We start from the raw sequence: 16,905 nt of genomic DNA, 5'->3' as shown, positions 1-16,905 counted from the left end.
CCTGGACTGCTTACCAGTGTTTGACCCTCGGCCTGTTTCTGGACTTTCCTTACCTGTTTTACAGACCTGCTTGCTACTTACCTTCTGGTCCGGTCCATCCAGCACAAGCCATCTTCCAGACCTTCACACAAGTCAGGTGTCCCGCTGGAGGCTTGTGCCTCTTGGTGCAACCCACTCCCTGTATCACCTCCAGGGGTGGTGTGCGCTGAGTCGCAAGAGCCACCACTCTCTGCATCTTGGCCTCAGCGAGTACCTCTTTGCTCGATACATTGGTGGACCAAGATAGCTGGGTCGTGCCCAGCACCTCCTAGTAATTTATCAACCCGGTCCACCACAAGCCAAACACTGGCATCAGGGAGACCGCAAACCATTTGGTTGAAGCGATCCTGGCGACAAATGGTAACAGGGGATTATTGAATCCCCGTATTGCAACCAGCTGTCTAGGCCTACCTGCACTCCGCTCATCACCCCTACTAGATGGGCTCTCTTGGCCATTAAGGGGTGCAGTGACATCTAGGGCTGCCTCCTCTGAGCTTGATACCCGCACACCTTCACCCAAATTGGCGAATCTGTTAGGGTGCTCAAACTTAGGGCAGGCCTTCCTTTTCTCTGAGCTCCTACCACTCCCTCCAACTACGTTAACCCATCTACCTGATAATCCTGACTTAACCCTCCACCTTCCCCATTAACCTCACTGACCACCTGGACAGCGAGCAGAGGAACCCTTTCAAGGTGGTCAGTTCTGCCCAGTTCAATATTTCAATTCTTGTAAGCTCCAATATTAGTATAGTGTAGTTTTTTTTAATCCATAGGTGATTTTACTGCACTACCTAGTTGTCAGAAGTTTTAAAGTTGTTTTTTTGTTTTTTTTGTTTTTTTTTTTAAAGCCGATTCAGCCCTGAATGCAGATATACAGGGGAATTTATAAAGAGTGCCAAATACATTTTTCTAATTTAATTGCACCTGCACATGACAAATGTCAGAGCGGGTAACAGATTCATGTACCTATTGTTGACAGGTATAATAATTTAGGGCACATATCATCATGTGGAGGTGCACTTAGGCCGTTTTCTTCCCATCACTGCAGCCGTCATGCAGACAGCGCAGCAGCAGGGAGTTTTGTATCTGGAATACACCCTGCTATTGGCTATTGAAGCTGCCTGCTGTCATTTGCAAGGAGAGAGCGGATCTACTGACTTCCCCACCTGTCTCCACTCACTGCAGTCTTACTGGTTGTTAGGAGGCTGTTGGCTGTGAAGCCAACAGTGTCCTTAACAAGGAGTGACAGAGATGAATACTTGTCTCTGTACAACAACTCACACTAATGTTGAGGTATTGTACAAACCATGGTGCATTGCAGTGCCATTCATTTGAACGTCACACAAATGCATTAATACAGTAGCAGGTAACATACCCACACTGCAGAGCACTACAATGCACATGTTGTGTGATGGGATATACTGCGCTCAAAATAATTTGAGCCATTTTCCTGTGTTGGAAGCCCATTCATAGTTTTCAGCCAAGCAAAAATACATTTTCAATTGTAAATATTAGAACCATTTTGAAAATACTGCATATAATATGCGTTTGACTTTTTTTGGTGGGAAAAAAAAAAAAAAAAAACACACATTTCATTTATGTACATTGTTGCATGATCACACAATCGTCAGTTAAATTAGAAGTTCGGCCAAAGCTTGTTTGGCTGTACTTCTCCTATAGATCACAGGAGTGCACCCTGTGACCTATTTTCAGCAGAGAGCGGGCTGAAGTCCGCCCTCTGCTGACGTCATGGATTTCAGTCCAGGCACTGCGTCATCCTGACAACGGGAGTCTGGATCCACCAGGTGACTGGACTGACACTCTTCTCAGCCTCTCAGCAAGCCCCTGAGACGGCCACTCCTCCCCCTTCTCAGCTCAGCACTCCAGTGAGCGCAGAGGGAGTAGAGTAGAGAGCTGTAGCTAACAGTCTGAAGCTCTCTGCTCAAGGAGCTGTGAAAACCGAGCGATCTGCAATGTTTAATCACTCACTTTTCAGTGTAGAGGCGCCGGGGGACAGATGCAGCATCTGTCCCCTGGCTTCCACCACCTAAGTATGTATTATGGGAGGGGGGAGAAAAACACACTTCTCTTTTAAAGTAACACAGTGGAGTATAGCAAAAAATGACCTGGTCATGAAGGGGGGGGATAAATCTTTATTATGCTATTCAAAAACAAAAATTCGAAATTCTGAACCATTTTATTTCATTGTGGCCCATGCCCAAAAATTTCTGCTTAACCCTATCCAGTCTATATGGTTAACATGTATAAGCTGGCCATAGCCTTGCACCACTCCACACGCCATGTCCTCTGCGATTGGTTACCAAATCACTTAAGTGGCCCATGCTCCTCTAAAGGTTGAACACCCTTGATGTAAAGCAACAGAGTAACCACTATGTCATCCCTACCAGCTGCATATAATTTTCCTTACCTTCATCCTCCATTGCTTCATTCAGGTGATAGGAGCAAAGAGAATAAGTCCTGTGCAAGCTCCAATTTGCAATTTAGAACTTACACTATGGACTCCCTCCCCACCACATGACAGCTATGGATGCCTGCATAGTGTTCAGTGAGATATCAAAGTCCTTCAATAAGCTGATGACCAAGGTTGTTTGTTAACTCAGTGTGATAATCAATTGGAAGCACTCCTATCAGACAAATTGATGCATTTCCAAACGAATGCTGCAAAATGATCACGAACCTGGTGTGCCTGCCAGCATCAGCCATTATGAAGAAATTACCCTTATGCATCTTTCATTTGCCCATAATGTGGAAGTAAATCTGGCTATTTACTAGCCGATTTCCCCCCCCCCATTCAGTCTGCAGATTCTTCCATCCATGCTAAAAAGGAGGATGGACAAATCTTTTGCTGAGGCTACTACATTCTGGCAGCCGTCACCTGTTACATACAGTGGGCGCTGCCAAATAGTGACTGCAGCCGATTGTGCAGCCACTGTTTAGCCCAACATTTTCTGCCTACGTGATCACCCTCTGCTTGCATTTTAGGCCGGTTCATCAGAAGCCCCACAAAATTCTCGGCCAGCTTAAGATTCCAGGGAGAAGGAGGTATTATGAAGAGAAGAGCCAAGTCTCAGAGTTATAAGTAACTGGCAACATATTAATGTATTAAGCTTTTGAAAGTAAATACATTTTTAAACCCTCCAAAAGATTTTCAGTGACAAATTCAATTTACAGAATATTTTCCATGAGGTTTTATTTCATGTGTTAAATTATATCTCCATAAGAGATATATGCTGATAAAATATCAGTTTCCACTTTCAGGCAGGAAACTGGTCAACAGGCAAATAATTTAAAAACAAACGGTCTTGTGGAAGCATTCAACCAGGTTCTGAAGCACTGGGATTGAGTAACAATTTCAAAGAGCACATTCACTTTGTTACGTGTATGTACGCTTAGCTTAATGAATTAGGTGAAGATATTCATGGGCAGGCAAAAATCCTGTTTTTCTTTTTCCCCTTGAACATTATTGTGTATTCAAAGTGAGAAAAACGTCACCGTAGTTACAAAGCTAATTGAACAGTTTATACTCATTTAGTAAATCAACCCTATTGACTAAAAATAAGTTTAGGGATTGGTTAGGCATTCACAGCTGTATTCGGATGCATGGGCCAGCATTGTAGTGTTTATCCAAGATTCAAGCTTCTGAGAACATCACTCCTGGTGTTCATGCTCCTGACCAGGTATAAGCCAGCGAATTCTGTCCGTTTGCATGGTGGCATACATTACAAAAGCTGTCACATAGAGGATGGAGAACACTAGAAGCCAATCAATTCCTGTTTGAGGAGTGCAGGGCAATGGTCCTTCATAGTCTGCTTCAGTTACTGTGACATCAGGCCTTGCTTCAATTCCTGATTTAGAAAGGAAAAAAATCTCAGGTTAAGCATATCCTGGAAACAATGGGGGCAATTTACTAAAACGTAGAATCTGGTACATAGTAGCCAATCAGCTTTCAACAGCAGCTTGTTCAATCATGCTTTGACAATAAGCCCATGTTCACATTGGGCTGATTTGGCATGCCAAATCGGAGCCTATTGCCAGCAATGGCACAGCCGAAACGGTGCGACGGCAACTTTGCGACCAAAAGAAGTTTCTGCAACTTTGGGGGCGATTTTAATAGACATCTGTGCATGTACCTGCGCAGATGTCTGTCATATCGCCCCCCAAGTCGGACTGAAATGCCGGTTTGAAACTGCAAGTTCAGGTGAGCTCACACAATTTCTTTTTTTCAATTTCTTTATTTTTTTTCTCTTTTTCTTTTACACGAGGAGAGAAACTTACATGAACAGTCTTTCCAATGCTCAGCATTATATTACCATATATTTACAATACAAGATAGATCAATGCATTCTAACAAAAAAAAAAGAAAAAAAGATTTGTGTGTAAATTGGCGAAATAACTAGGTTAGTAAGTGGAAAGGGTACAATCAAAAAGGTCAAAAACAGGGTAAGAACTCCCTCTAGGCTCCACCCCACATACTTTATGCCTTGCCCTAGGAGGATGCAATCCCAAGACTACTACTTTCTAACATCCTACCTACTTCCCCTATTTGCAGTTAATTTCCATTTCCCTTCTCGTTTCCCCCTCCCCCCCAAAAAAAACAACACACAATTATCCCCCCCCCAGAATCTCATCCTTATTCCCCCCCCCCTCTCTAAAATACATCAATTCGCTTTTTCCTTCCTCTGAAGAAATGTAGCGATTCCATGGTGACCAGATTTCTAAGTAGTTCCTTCTTTTTTTCCTAGCTGTCCATACTAGGTCTTCCATCCTGTTTACATCCTCTACTTTCTTGAGCCACATGCTCATGGTAGGCAGTTGTGTCTGCTTCCATTTAAGTGTTATGCATGTCTTAGCTGCATTCACTTAAGTTCCATACACACTATCAGTTTTTCTGCTGAGTTTTTCCTTCAGATTTACCAAAACCATATAATATGAGGTCAAACCTTAGGAGTTTCAATGTGTATGCAATCGGGCAGACCCTTGCACTACATGTTTTTGGTAAACCTGAAGGAAAAACTCAGCAGAAAAACTGATAGTGTGTATGGGGCTTAAATGACACAGGATAGAATTCCTATATGTTTTCCTGAGGATCCCTGACAGATGGAAAAGAAAAAAAAAAAAAAAAAAAAACGCTGGATCCTCGCATATTTCTACCTCACAAATTTTTTAATAATTTCTCGTACCGTCTTCTAGTATTTCTCAACTCCTGGGCATGACCAAAATATATGTAAAAAAGTTCCCTGCTCCTGCTGGCATCTCCAACATTCACTTGGTGTATTCAGAAAAACTCCAAAAATATTTCCCAGAGTTCTATACCATAATTTTATAATTAGTTTCCTGTAATTTTTGTACATGTCGCCGTTTTAAATATAGATTGTATCATATTCTGTTTCTGATCCTCTGAAAAGGTCCTCCCCAGATCCATTTCCCATTTTCGAAAGAAAGGCAAAGTTCTCCTGTGGTTTAACCAGTAACGTGTACATTTTAGAAACTACGTGTGTAATTGGCTCCCTTTCCATACAGCATTGCTCAAGTGGCATTATCTCAGTACTTAAAAAATGTCCTAATTGTGCCTCTTGCCAAAAATCTAGTTGAAAAGGGTCTTTTTTTGGGACGTGGCTTGGGCATGGCCGAGTGAGGAAGCAGGATCCCAGAGCTCCTCACACACACCGAAGCTAAATTAGCCTGTTCCGGCAGATACATTGCCCCACAACCATCCTCACTGGCATGTCCCAGCGCCGGAGGGCCTCCTCCAGACATCAGGGTACCTCGCAGCCTGGAAGCGGCTCCATAGGGGCATATTTCGGCAGCAAAGGCGGGCAGCACGAGTCTCCCGAGATGGCGTCCGGGAAGGGACGTGGAACGAACGTTCTGGCGGAGGCATGTGTTCAGCCACAGTCGGCCAGGTCTCCTATACAGACGCCGCAGCTGGTGAGAGATGCCACTCTCCCTGACTCCCCTGGCTCTTCAGCCTCTCTCGATCAGGGCTCTGAAGCCTCAGCATTGATGGGTGATAAGGACTTGAAGCAGCATATCTGGTCGCTCCCCACAAGAGAGGACCTAGACTGCTTTGCCACTAGAGTGGAGAAGGCCTTTAAGCAGGACATTGAGCAATTGAAGGACACAACTCAGTTGGGGAATAGGCTGGAAACCCTTGAACAGACAGTGGAGGAAGCTTTGCCAGTGATAACACAGTTAAGGGACAAGTGTGCAGCACAGGATCAACAGATAGAAGCACTGATTTCACAAATTGATGATTATGAGAATCGCAGCCGCAGGTCCAACATCCGCATACGGGGGTTGCCAGAGGCAACAGGAGCTAAGGACATTGTCCCCACCTTGCAAGGCATCTTCAAAGAGCTCTTAGGCCTCCCCCCCCCCCCACAGCAACCGGGGAAATTGACAGGGCACACAGGGCCCTCCGCCCCCCATCACAGGATGTTGATAACCCTCGGGATATCATTTGCAAATTGCATAAATACACGGTGAAAGACCAAATAATGCAACTCATGCGCAAACGCCCCTACTTTGACTTTGATGGTGCACGCCTGCTCTTTTATCAAGATCTGTCCAGGCGCACATTGATGCAGCGCAGTGCACTACACCCTCTCTTGGGCTCCCTCCGCACAGCAGGCATTACTTATAGATGGGGGTTCCCCTTTAGCCTCCATGCTGAACGAGATGGGAAGTCAGCCACTCTGCGTACTAAAGACGACCTTCAGCGTTTCCTGTTGCAACTGAACCTGGACCCCGTGGACTTTCCTGATTGGAGGCTCTCCACGAATATACAGACAGTGTAAGCTCCCCCACCATGGCAGCAGGCCCGACCCAACCAACCTCTGCGGCACCGCAAACGCTCATCCTCGACGGCTACACGACAAGAGCCCATGGCAGGGAACTAGCGGCACTCCACTTGCCGCCATCTTCTACATGTTAACCCTTGGATGACTTTTGACCAAGGGTCCACAGCTTACGGCAGAGCTACCAACAGTATACACAGTGGCGAAGTGTTCCTTATTTGCCTAGTCTGCGGCTCCTCTAGTTGTCAGTATTATTTTCAGTTTTATTTTTCCTTTTCTTTTCCCGCCCTTTTTTTTGGGGGGTGCTGACAGCTGGCTGCTCCCCTGTAATGGGGGGGCGGCGGGCAAACAGTTTTTGATACCCCTGTGCTGCATTGTTGTGGCGCAGGTGGACCTAGACCACAGGATGTTATTTGTTTTATGCGATGTGCTAATGCTTTCCTTTTTCTTTCCCTCATTTTTCCTTTCCTGTTTTTCTGTTTTTTGTCCCCATCCTCCTCTCTGCCCCCCCCCTTCTTGCTTCCCTTCATTCCAGCTTACCTTGTTGCTCCCTGATAGGTTGGAGCTACCGGAATCTTGTCTCGCCGGACACCGCAGAACTAGGAAGGTCGCCTGGACGGAACCCTCAGACACAACATGGCTACGCTTAAGGTAGTGTCCTATAATGTGAGGGGTATGTGCTCCCCCAACAAGCGAAATAGGCTATGGTTAGAACTGAAACACCTGGAGGCACAAGTGGTGTTTTTACAAGAGACCCACTTTACCGATAGCTCTCTCCCTAAATTTCCCTCACACCTATTCTCGCAATGGTTCCCGAGTAACTCGCCTATGCCCAAATCCAGGGGCACGGCTATAGCCATTCACAAAAATTGCCCGTTCCAACCCCAGGAACATAAGGTAGACCCCCAGGGACGCTATGTGTTCCTGAAAGGCACCCTCCTCGGACAGACATACACCTTTGCTACGCTCTACGCCCCTAACACCCAACAACTTACATTTATAGATCAAACCCTCTCTACACTGGCGGACTTTAGGGAAGGTAGATTAATCATGGGAGGGGACTTTAATGTCAGCCCAGACCCCACACTTGACACCTCCGCAAGTAGATCATCACATTCCCATGCCTTCCTGAGACATTTCCGCAGATCCCTCCAGGACTATGCCCTGGTGGACTGCTGGAGAGCAATACATGCATCTGAAAGGGACTATAGCTACTTCTCTGGAGTACACAAGGTGTACACTAGAATTGATTTGCTGCTAGTGGACCAGGACACCTTGGATTTTATCCTGGGAGCAACCATAGACCTCATAACCATCTCTGATCATGCCCCGGTGACGCTTACGCTTTCACTGGCCCAGGCCTCGACTAAAGCAAGGACCTGGAGACTGAACGAGAACTTGTTAGATGACCTGGCAGTGGTGACGGGGGTGCAGGAGACTCTGACACACTACTTCGCGGAGAATGATAATGGGGAAGCGAGCAAGGGCATTCTCTGGGAGGGACATAAAACCGTGGTCCAGGGCACCTTTATTGCACTGGGAGCTAAAAACGTAACAAAGAGGCGGGCGAGCTTCCTGAGGGTGTTGCAGGAGCTGCAACGCGCTGAGCTTGCACACAAAAGAACGTCGGGCTCTACGGAGCTCAGGCGTTTGACAGAACTCAGACAAATATTTTCTAAACTGCTGGACCGGAAAATAAACCGGAAACTGCGCTACCTGGCCCACACTTACTACGAACACGGCAACAAGTGCGGCAGGCTACTGGCCCGAGCGCTTCGCAAGAAGAGACTCCTGGCCCATGTACATAAATTGTGCTCTCCTACTGGGGACTCTACACAGCACACATCCAAGATAGCCTCTATGTTTCGCGATTATTATGCAAACCTATACCACTTAGACCAGGCCTCCTCCCCGGCCGACATAGCCCTTAAGAAGACGCGCATACAGTCATACCTCTCCTCTGTAGGACTCCCCACCCTTACTACGGATCAGGCAACTGACTTAGAATGCCCAATTACAGGGGAAGAAATCTTAGCTACGATTAAGTCCATGCCTACAGGCAAAAGCCCCGGCCCTGATGGTTTTACCAGGGCCTACTATGTAAAGTTCTTTGACAAACTGCAATCTCCTTTGTGTGCCCTCTTCAACTCCCTCGCCTCAGGCGGGGTCTTACCACAAGAGACCTCGCTGGCGCATATTACCGTGCTCCCGAAAGAAGGGAAAGACCCATCCCAACCGCAAAGTTATCGCCCAATCTCCCTCCTGAACACAGATCTTAAAATCTTTTCCAAAATTATTGCCAACCGCCTGAAACCGCTATTACCGGAGTTGATTCACGCTGATCAGACAGGCTTTATAACGGGGCGAGAAGCTAGAGACAACTCCAATAGAGCTGTCCAGCTTATCCACTGGACACGTACACGCGGTCGGATGCCCCCATACCTGGTGTTGTCTACAGATGCAGAGAAGGCATTCGATCGCGTGGACTGGGCATTTCTGAATGCAGTGCTTAGGGGTACGGGGCTGGGTCCATGCATGCTGCGATGGATCTCGGCTTTTTATGTGTCTCCTACGGCCCGGGTTAAGGTGAATGGTAGCCTCTCCTCATCGTTCCCTATTCGCAACGGCACGAGACAGGGCTGCCCGCTCTCGCCCCTTATATTTGCACTGGTTTTGGAACCATTACTACAGAGGGTCAGAGACAATCCCAGTGTCAAGGGGGTAATGGCGGGCTCCTTAGAGCACAAACTTTCTGCTTAAGCGGACGACATATTGTTTCATGTGGTGGACCCTCTGGTCTCGTTGCCGAATCTGATGGGAGAACTACAGGCGTACGGAGAGGTATCCAATTTTTGGATAAATTATTCCAAATCAGAGATACTGCCGATCACCGTTCCCCCGGCTTTGGGGGACACCTTGAAGGGCTCATTTCCGTTCACATGGGCTGCCCCCTCCTTGAAATATCTAGGTGTCCAGCTCACGGATAGTACTGACTCCCTGTATGCACACAACTATTTGCCCCAATGCAGAAAATTTCAACGGATTTGTCCACTTGGGAATAATCACTTTTTACCTGGGTGGGACGAACAAATATTTTGAAAATTACGATACTACCTCGCATTTTGTTTCTCCTACAAATGATACCGATGCATCTGCCGCAAGGGTTTTTCTCGAACCTACGTAGCCTTTTTGTTTGTTTGTGTGGGGCGGGAAGAAGCCGCGTTTGGCCATAGTGACGCTCCAACGCTCTAAGCTGAACGGCGGCCTGGGCATACCTAACATACTCCAATACTACCAAGCGATCGCATTACAACGCATTTTAAATTGGAAGATTCATACGCTACATAAGCTATGGGTCCCTCTGGAAAAGACTATGGCGGGCAGAGACCTGGCCTACGCACCCTGGGTCCCGGCCGGGGACAGGGGGCTCTCAGGGTGGGTTTCCCCATTTACAGTCCACTCCCTGGAATCGTGGGATAGGGTTAACACACGCTTTGCACTAGCACCACAGTTATCCCCTCTGACACCGGTGAGTGGGTACCCGTGGTTCCCCCCAGGGGAACAGATGGCCGCGTTCGGTTCGTGGATACGGGATGGGAAGGTCAGCCTGGACAGATTTGTGGAGGGAGGGGCGGTGGTACCACTTTCTACTTTAAGGGAGCGATATGGCAGCTTCCCCTTTGATTTCTGGAGGCAGACCCCACTTCGGGCCACGCTGACAACCTTCGAGAACATGTGGGCATCCAAGGAGCCTCTGGCACACGTGATCTCGGAGATGTATGGGCTGTTAGAGTCCACCACACCTACTCCCAAACCACACTATATTACGGACTGGGAAAAGGACCTCCAACATGAATTTAAAGGCGACCAGTTACATTGTTTATACCGCCTAACACATACCAGCTCGATAGACTCTAAAGACTCAAGAAGATAACTATAAAATTTTATCCAGGTGGTCACCCTGGCTAGAATCTTCCCAAACACTCCGGATGTATGCTGGAGGGGATGTGGAATGAAAGGCACCTTCCTCCATATTTGGTGGGAGTGCCCTGTGCTAGCACCATTCTGGAATATGGTTCACAAACACGTGTCAGACAGTCTGGGTATTGATATCCCAGCCCTGGCTAAGCACTAACCACTATGCCTCCATCACGTTATAAAAAGAGTGTACTCCCCCACCTCCTCAATGCAGCCAAATGCTTAGTACCACTATATTGGAAGAGCTCGCAAATTCCAAGCGAGCAGGAATGGTTGGGGAAGGTGGGGGAGATAATGGAAGCAGAGAGCAGGATGGCCACTTGTAGGGACACCAGGGAGAAATTTGAGCATACGTGGGCACCATGGAAGGCCCATGTCCAGACGGCAACTGTGGTTACATTCAGTTTAGATGTCACGCTTCTTGCCCTAGCAGACCCTGGCAGACTTGTCCAGGCGAACCTTCCTCCTCCGAACGCACCTTCTGCTGGTGAGTTGAACACATAATCCGGTGAGACATGATGTTCACACTTCCTTTCCCACCCCCATCCCAACTCTCTTCTCTTTCTGTCTCCCCTTTGCCTCTATACATACTCATGGAAGATGTTTGGTTTTGGCTGACTTAATATGTTCTTCCCTTTTTACTGTGCGGTAGGAGCCACTTGTAAAGCTTTAACAGTGTTAAGGGGGCACCCCACCCTCTTCTAGTATGGGAGAGGGACCTGCTCATGTGGATCGAATGTCTGGAGCGGGAAGGGTGATGCCCTGGGTTTTTTTGAATGGAAGTAACTCTCTGCCACCATGTAACTTGACTAGGTTGTATGTATCCCCCCCCCCCCCTGTTTTTCCCTTTCCCCCTTATTTTCCCTATGCATGTTGATTTTTTGTGTTGTTTCTCCTTTTTGTTCAATTTTGAAAATAACAATAAAATACCAATTATATAAAAGAAAAGGGTCTTTTCTATCCATCAGCTCCTGCAATGTTGGCCATTTACGTGATCTTATAAAATGCGAGGGTTGATATATTCCTCGTTCAATCAATACCTTAAAGGGTCCTTTCTGTGTGCCTGGTATAAATCGCAGATTTCCTAGTATAGGGACTAAGGGTGAATTCTGTGTAGATAACCTATTCTTGACCAAGAGATTGTGACATACCTGTAGTGTAGGTCTTATTATGGGGGTGCAACTTGGTGTCCAATGTCAAATTTCTATAGCACCAAGGTGCTCCGTGTAATAGCTTCCTACACTGCGCTTGCTCTAAACTAGGTCAAATTTTCAAATCTCCATGTCGACACCACTCCAACAGATGGTCCAAATGTACAGCCTGATAATACTTGCACATGTCCGGAATTGCCAGCCCCCCATATTGTTTCGGCAATGTCAGTAACGTCCTCCTTATCCTTGGCTGTTTATGCACCCAAATACATTTTGTAAATGTTTGGATATTTCTGACAAATTTCCTTGGTATTGAAATTGGGACTGCCTGGAGGAGGTACAGGAGTTTTGGTAAGGTCATCTTAACTATATTATTACTTCTTACAAACAAGAAATATATTCCCCTGTGCCATCCCTCCAGTAGTCCATGTACCAAACTTAGTACAGGCAAATAATTTAATTCATGTGTTTTATTGGGGTCTGCTACAATATAAGTCCCTAGGTATTTCAGACATTGATCCGCCCGTTTTAAGTTTATAATTTGATTTAAATTAATTTCATCAATTCCTTTGGGACTGCTACCATCAAGGCCTCTGAATTATATATTTTTTTTTAAATAAGATAGTAAACTATACAGTACAATTTCCTTAAAGAGGAAGCAAACCCTGATGAGTTTACTTCTTCTTTCATTCCCTGCAAAGGCAAAGCATAATGGACTACTATACGTAAGTTGCACACGCATATGTACATGGTGTGCGCATGGTGTGAAGTATCGCCATGAACGTAGGAACGAGAGCAATGAGTATAGCATTAGACCTGCTCTGTAACTCCAAATGAATAACCTGTAAAAATAAATAAAATAAAGTGTTGCCTATGGAGATTTTGAAGTATCATAGTTTGATGCATTCCACGAGCGTGCGCAATTTTAAAGCATGACATGTTGGGTATCCATTTACTCAGAGTAACATCTTTCATATTTTTACATAAAAAAAAAAGAAAAAAAAAAAAAAGGGGGGGGGGTGTTTAATTAAATTAAAAAAAAAAAAAAAAAAAAAAACACAATATTTAAGTGTATTTTTCCAAAAAAAAGCAATCCCAACTTTATTCCCTAGGGTCTCTGCTAAATGTATTTATATTTATATAAACTTTAGCATACAGCAATAAATATCTCATTTTCTTTTAATTAGTGATATGGTGCTGCTGTATACAACTACAAATACCTATACCACATGTCTGTGTTGCTCACAGGTTGTATAAATCACGTCCCTTTGCATATATATGCTACAATGTATACACATCAACCAAAACAAATCACTCTTTTTTTACATACGATGGGTAAAATAAGTACTGAATACGTCACCATTTTTCTAGGTAAAATATATATTTCTAAAAGGTGCTATTGACATGAAATTTTCACCATATGTCGGTAACTTCCATGCATACAAAGAAATCAAAACAATACGCTAACTGAAATGTATTTAACCACTTCAATACCGGGCATTTAAACACCTTCCTGCCCAGACCAATTTTGAGCTTTCAGCGCTGTCACACTTTGAATGACAATTGCGCGGTCATGCTACACTGTACCCAGATGAAATTTTTATCATTTTTTTTCCAACAAATAGATCTTTCTTTTGGTGGTATTTGATCACCCAATTTTTATTTTTTGCGCTACAAATAAAAAAAATACGGAAAATTTTGAAAAAAAAAATTGTTTTTTTTTTGTTTCAGTTTCAAAACTTTGTAAATAAGTACGTTTTCTCCTTCACTTATGGGCACTAATGGGGCTACACTGATGGGCACTGATAAGGCGTCACTGATTGGCACCAATGATGTGGCACCAATGAAGTGGCACTGATGAGGTGGCATTGATGGACACTGATAGGTGGCACTGATGAGTGGCACGGATTGGCACTGATAGCTGGCACGGATTGGCATGGGTGGGCGGCACAGATGGGCATTTATAGGCGGCACAGATGGGCATGGGTGGGCACTGATAGGCGGCACGGATGGGCACTGATAGGTGGCACAGGTGGGCACTCATAGGCGGCATTGTATTATGTTATACTGTACTAATGGATGCCAATCAGTGCCAAACAATAATGCATGCCAATCAGTGATGCCCATTGTGGGCACTGATTGGCATCCATTGTGGCCCTGACTGGCATCCCTGGCAGTCTAGGGAGGATTACCTTTTGCTGGGCATCCCTGGTGGTCTGGTGGCGTCCCTGGTGGTCCAGTGTGGGCATCCTCGGGGGGGCTGTGCTGATAATCGATCAGCACAGACTCCCCCTGTCAGAGGAGCAGCCGATCGGCTCTCCTCTACTCGCGTCTGACAGATCACCGGCTCTTCCCATTTACACTGATCAGCCGTGATTGGACACGGCTGATCACGTGGTAAAGAGTCTCCGTCGGAGACTCTTTACCGAGATCGTAGTTGCCGGGTGTCAGACTGACACCCCGCAACAACGATCGCCGCGATGCGCGCCCCCGGGGGCGCACAGCAGCTCATAATCCTGATCACGTCCGATCAGGATTATGCAACCACTTTGCCACCGTCAATTGCCTATAGGGCGGGCGGCAAGTGGTTAATACTTCGTACAAAATCCTTTGTTGGTAATGACTGTTTAGAAAACTAGTTGCATGCATTGCTCAGGTGTAAATTTTGGTCCATCCTTCCACACAAACTGTGTGAAATCAAATCTTGAAGGTTCCATGGGTCTCTTCTATTAACTCCAATCTTTAGTTCTTTCCATAGATTTTTTTTTATTGGATTCAAGTCAGGCAATTAGCTGGGCCAGTCTAGCAGCTTTAATTTTCTTCTTTCTTTGAAACTAATTGAGTTTCCTTGGCTTTGTGTTTGGGATCATTGCCTTGCTGAAATGTCCACCCTCATTTCATCTTCATCATCCTGGTAGATAGCAGCAGATTTTTATTAAGAATATCTTGATACATTTTTCCCCTTCAACGATATGAAGTCTGCCAGTACAATATGCTGAAAAACAGGCCCACACCATGATTTTCCCACCTCTGAACTTCACCATTATAGGGGTGTTTTTTGGGGTTATGTGCAGTGCCATTTGACCTCCAAACATGGTGTGTATTATAGCACCCAAAGAGTTCAATTTTGGTTCCATCTGACCAGACTATATTGTTCCTGTATTTCACAGGCTTGTCTAAGACCTCTCTTTCACATTGAGGTGGTTCAGGCACTTTAGCACTAGAAAAGCCATTATGAAAAGTTCTGCAAGCAGCAACTTTGGGGCGGGTTGGGATTGCTGTAAATAGCGCTCCCAAACCTCCCCCTGCCCATTGCAATGAATGGGCAGCACTTCCAAATAGCACTTTCAAATCGCTTTTAAGGCAAACGGCACAGGTGCTCAGTGTGAAAGGGGTCTAAATATTGTGCAGCAAACTTTAAATAAGCTTCAATATGCCCTTGCTTCAGCAATGGAGTCTTGCATTGTGAGTGTGCATACAGGCCATGGCAGTTGAGTGTATTACTTACAGTTTTCTTTGAAACAACTGCACCTGCTAATTCCAGGTCTTTCTGAAGCTCTCCATAAGTGGCTCTTGGACAATTCTTCTGATAATTCTGTTTACTCCTGTGTCAGAAATCTTGCGAGGAGCACCTGGTTGTGCCCGGTTTATGGCGAAATGATGTTCTTTCCACTTCTGGATAATGGCCCCAACAGTGCTCACTGGAACATTCAGAAGTTTAGAAATCTTCTGTAACCAATGCCATCAGTATGTTTTGCAACAATAAGGTTGCAAAGGTATTGAGAGAGCTCTTTGCTTTTACCAATCATGAGGTTTCTTGTGTGACAACATGGTAACGAGACACCTTTTTAATAGGCCATCAATTGGGGTGCAACTTTGGATGGGTGCACCTTGGATACGGCTTTGACCAGTGATCATGGACAACTTTTACATAACTTGCATTGTATAACATTCAGGTACGACTTTCATGCAACATCTGAGGGTTAACATTGAAGTCTATGGCCCTCAAGTTGCATGAAAGTCAGACCAAAGTAATGCATGAACTACTTTTAAGTTGCGCATATATGAATGGTTATCATTGGAAAACATGGAGAACAAGTTGAATGACAAGTCGCACAATTGTGAATGGAGCCTTACTCTCTCACTCCACATTCACTATTGCCATAAAATTATCGGAGAAAGAGCTCCAAAAGTGTGAAACCTTTTATTCACTTTATTAGCCTCAAAGACGGATTAGCTCGTTTACTGTATGCCCCTTCAGGGGCAAGCTAATTTATATGAGGTGACAGCTGGAAGTGGTGAGCGTACACAAGGACTGCACTCATACTGTCACAGAGTGGAACCTGCCGGCAATAACATAACATGGTTATAATGGGAGCTGTTAATTATTCAGACATAGGCGGAGGGAACCACACATTTGTCTAAGGCTCGCCAGTTCCTAAATGTCTTGCAGTACAACTTCATGGGTCTGATGGTAGACACACCAACTAGAAACAAGGTGTTACTAGATCTACTGATTACCAACAATACAGACCTGATCACGGATGTGTAAATACAGGGCAATTTAGGAAACAGCAATCACAGGTCAATTGGCTTCAGTATAAATCACACAAATAGGAAACATAAGGGGAACACAAAGACACTGAATTTCAAAAGAGCGAAGTCCTGGATGGCTTAACTCCCATGTAAAAAATGCATATAATGAAAAGGAGAAGGCCTTCAAAAATACAAGGCTGAGGGATTATCATTATCATTCACACTGCAATAAGATATGCAAGGGTGCAATTAGGGTGGCTAAGATAGAACACGAAAGACATAGCGGAGGAGAGTAAAAAAAAAAAAAAAACCCCAATTAAATTTAGCTTTCTTTAGGTGGTATTTGATCACCTCTGCGTTTTTTATTTTTTGCGCTATTAACA

The 16,905-nt window shown here is 45.2% G+C and overlaps 1 protein-coding gene across 2 annotated transcripts in view; it reads right to left on the bottom strand.

Annotated features, from left to right (window-relative positions):
- Window positions 1-2,172: 2,172 nt before the first annotated feature.
- Window positions 2,173-16,905, bottom strand: part of TXNDC15 (thioredoxin domain containing 15) — a 51,793-nt gene continuing 37,060 nt past the window's right edge. For both annotated transcript variants that reach the window (XM_077473968.1, XM_077473969.1), the window contains exon 5: window positions 2,173-3,905. In XM_077473968.1, the coding sequence (XP_077330094.1) occupies window positions 3,709-3,905 (197 nt within the window). In that variant the 3' untranslated portion in view covers window positions 2,173-3,708. The remainder of the gene's footprint in view (window positions 3,906-16,905) is intronic.

Source organism: Lithobates pipiens, unplaced genomic scaffold (genome assembly GCF_037356315.1).
Source record: "Lithobates pipiens isolate NorthernLeopardFrog02 unplaced genomic scaffold, aLitPip1_a1.2 Scaffold_8, whole genome shotgun sequence".
NCBI lineage: Eukaryota > Metazoa > Chordata > Amphibia > Anura > Ranidae > Lithobates > Lithobates pipiens.
The sequence above is the reverse complement of the archived record's forward strand: the minus strand, read 5'-3'. Positions and strand labels throughout refer to the sequence as shown.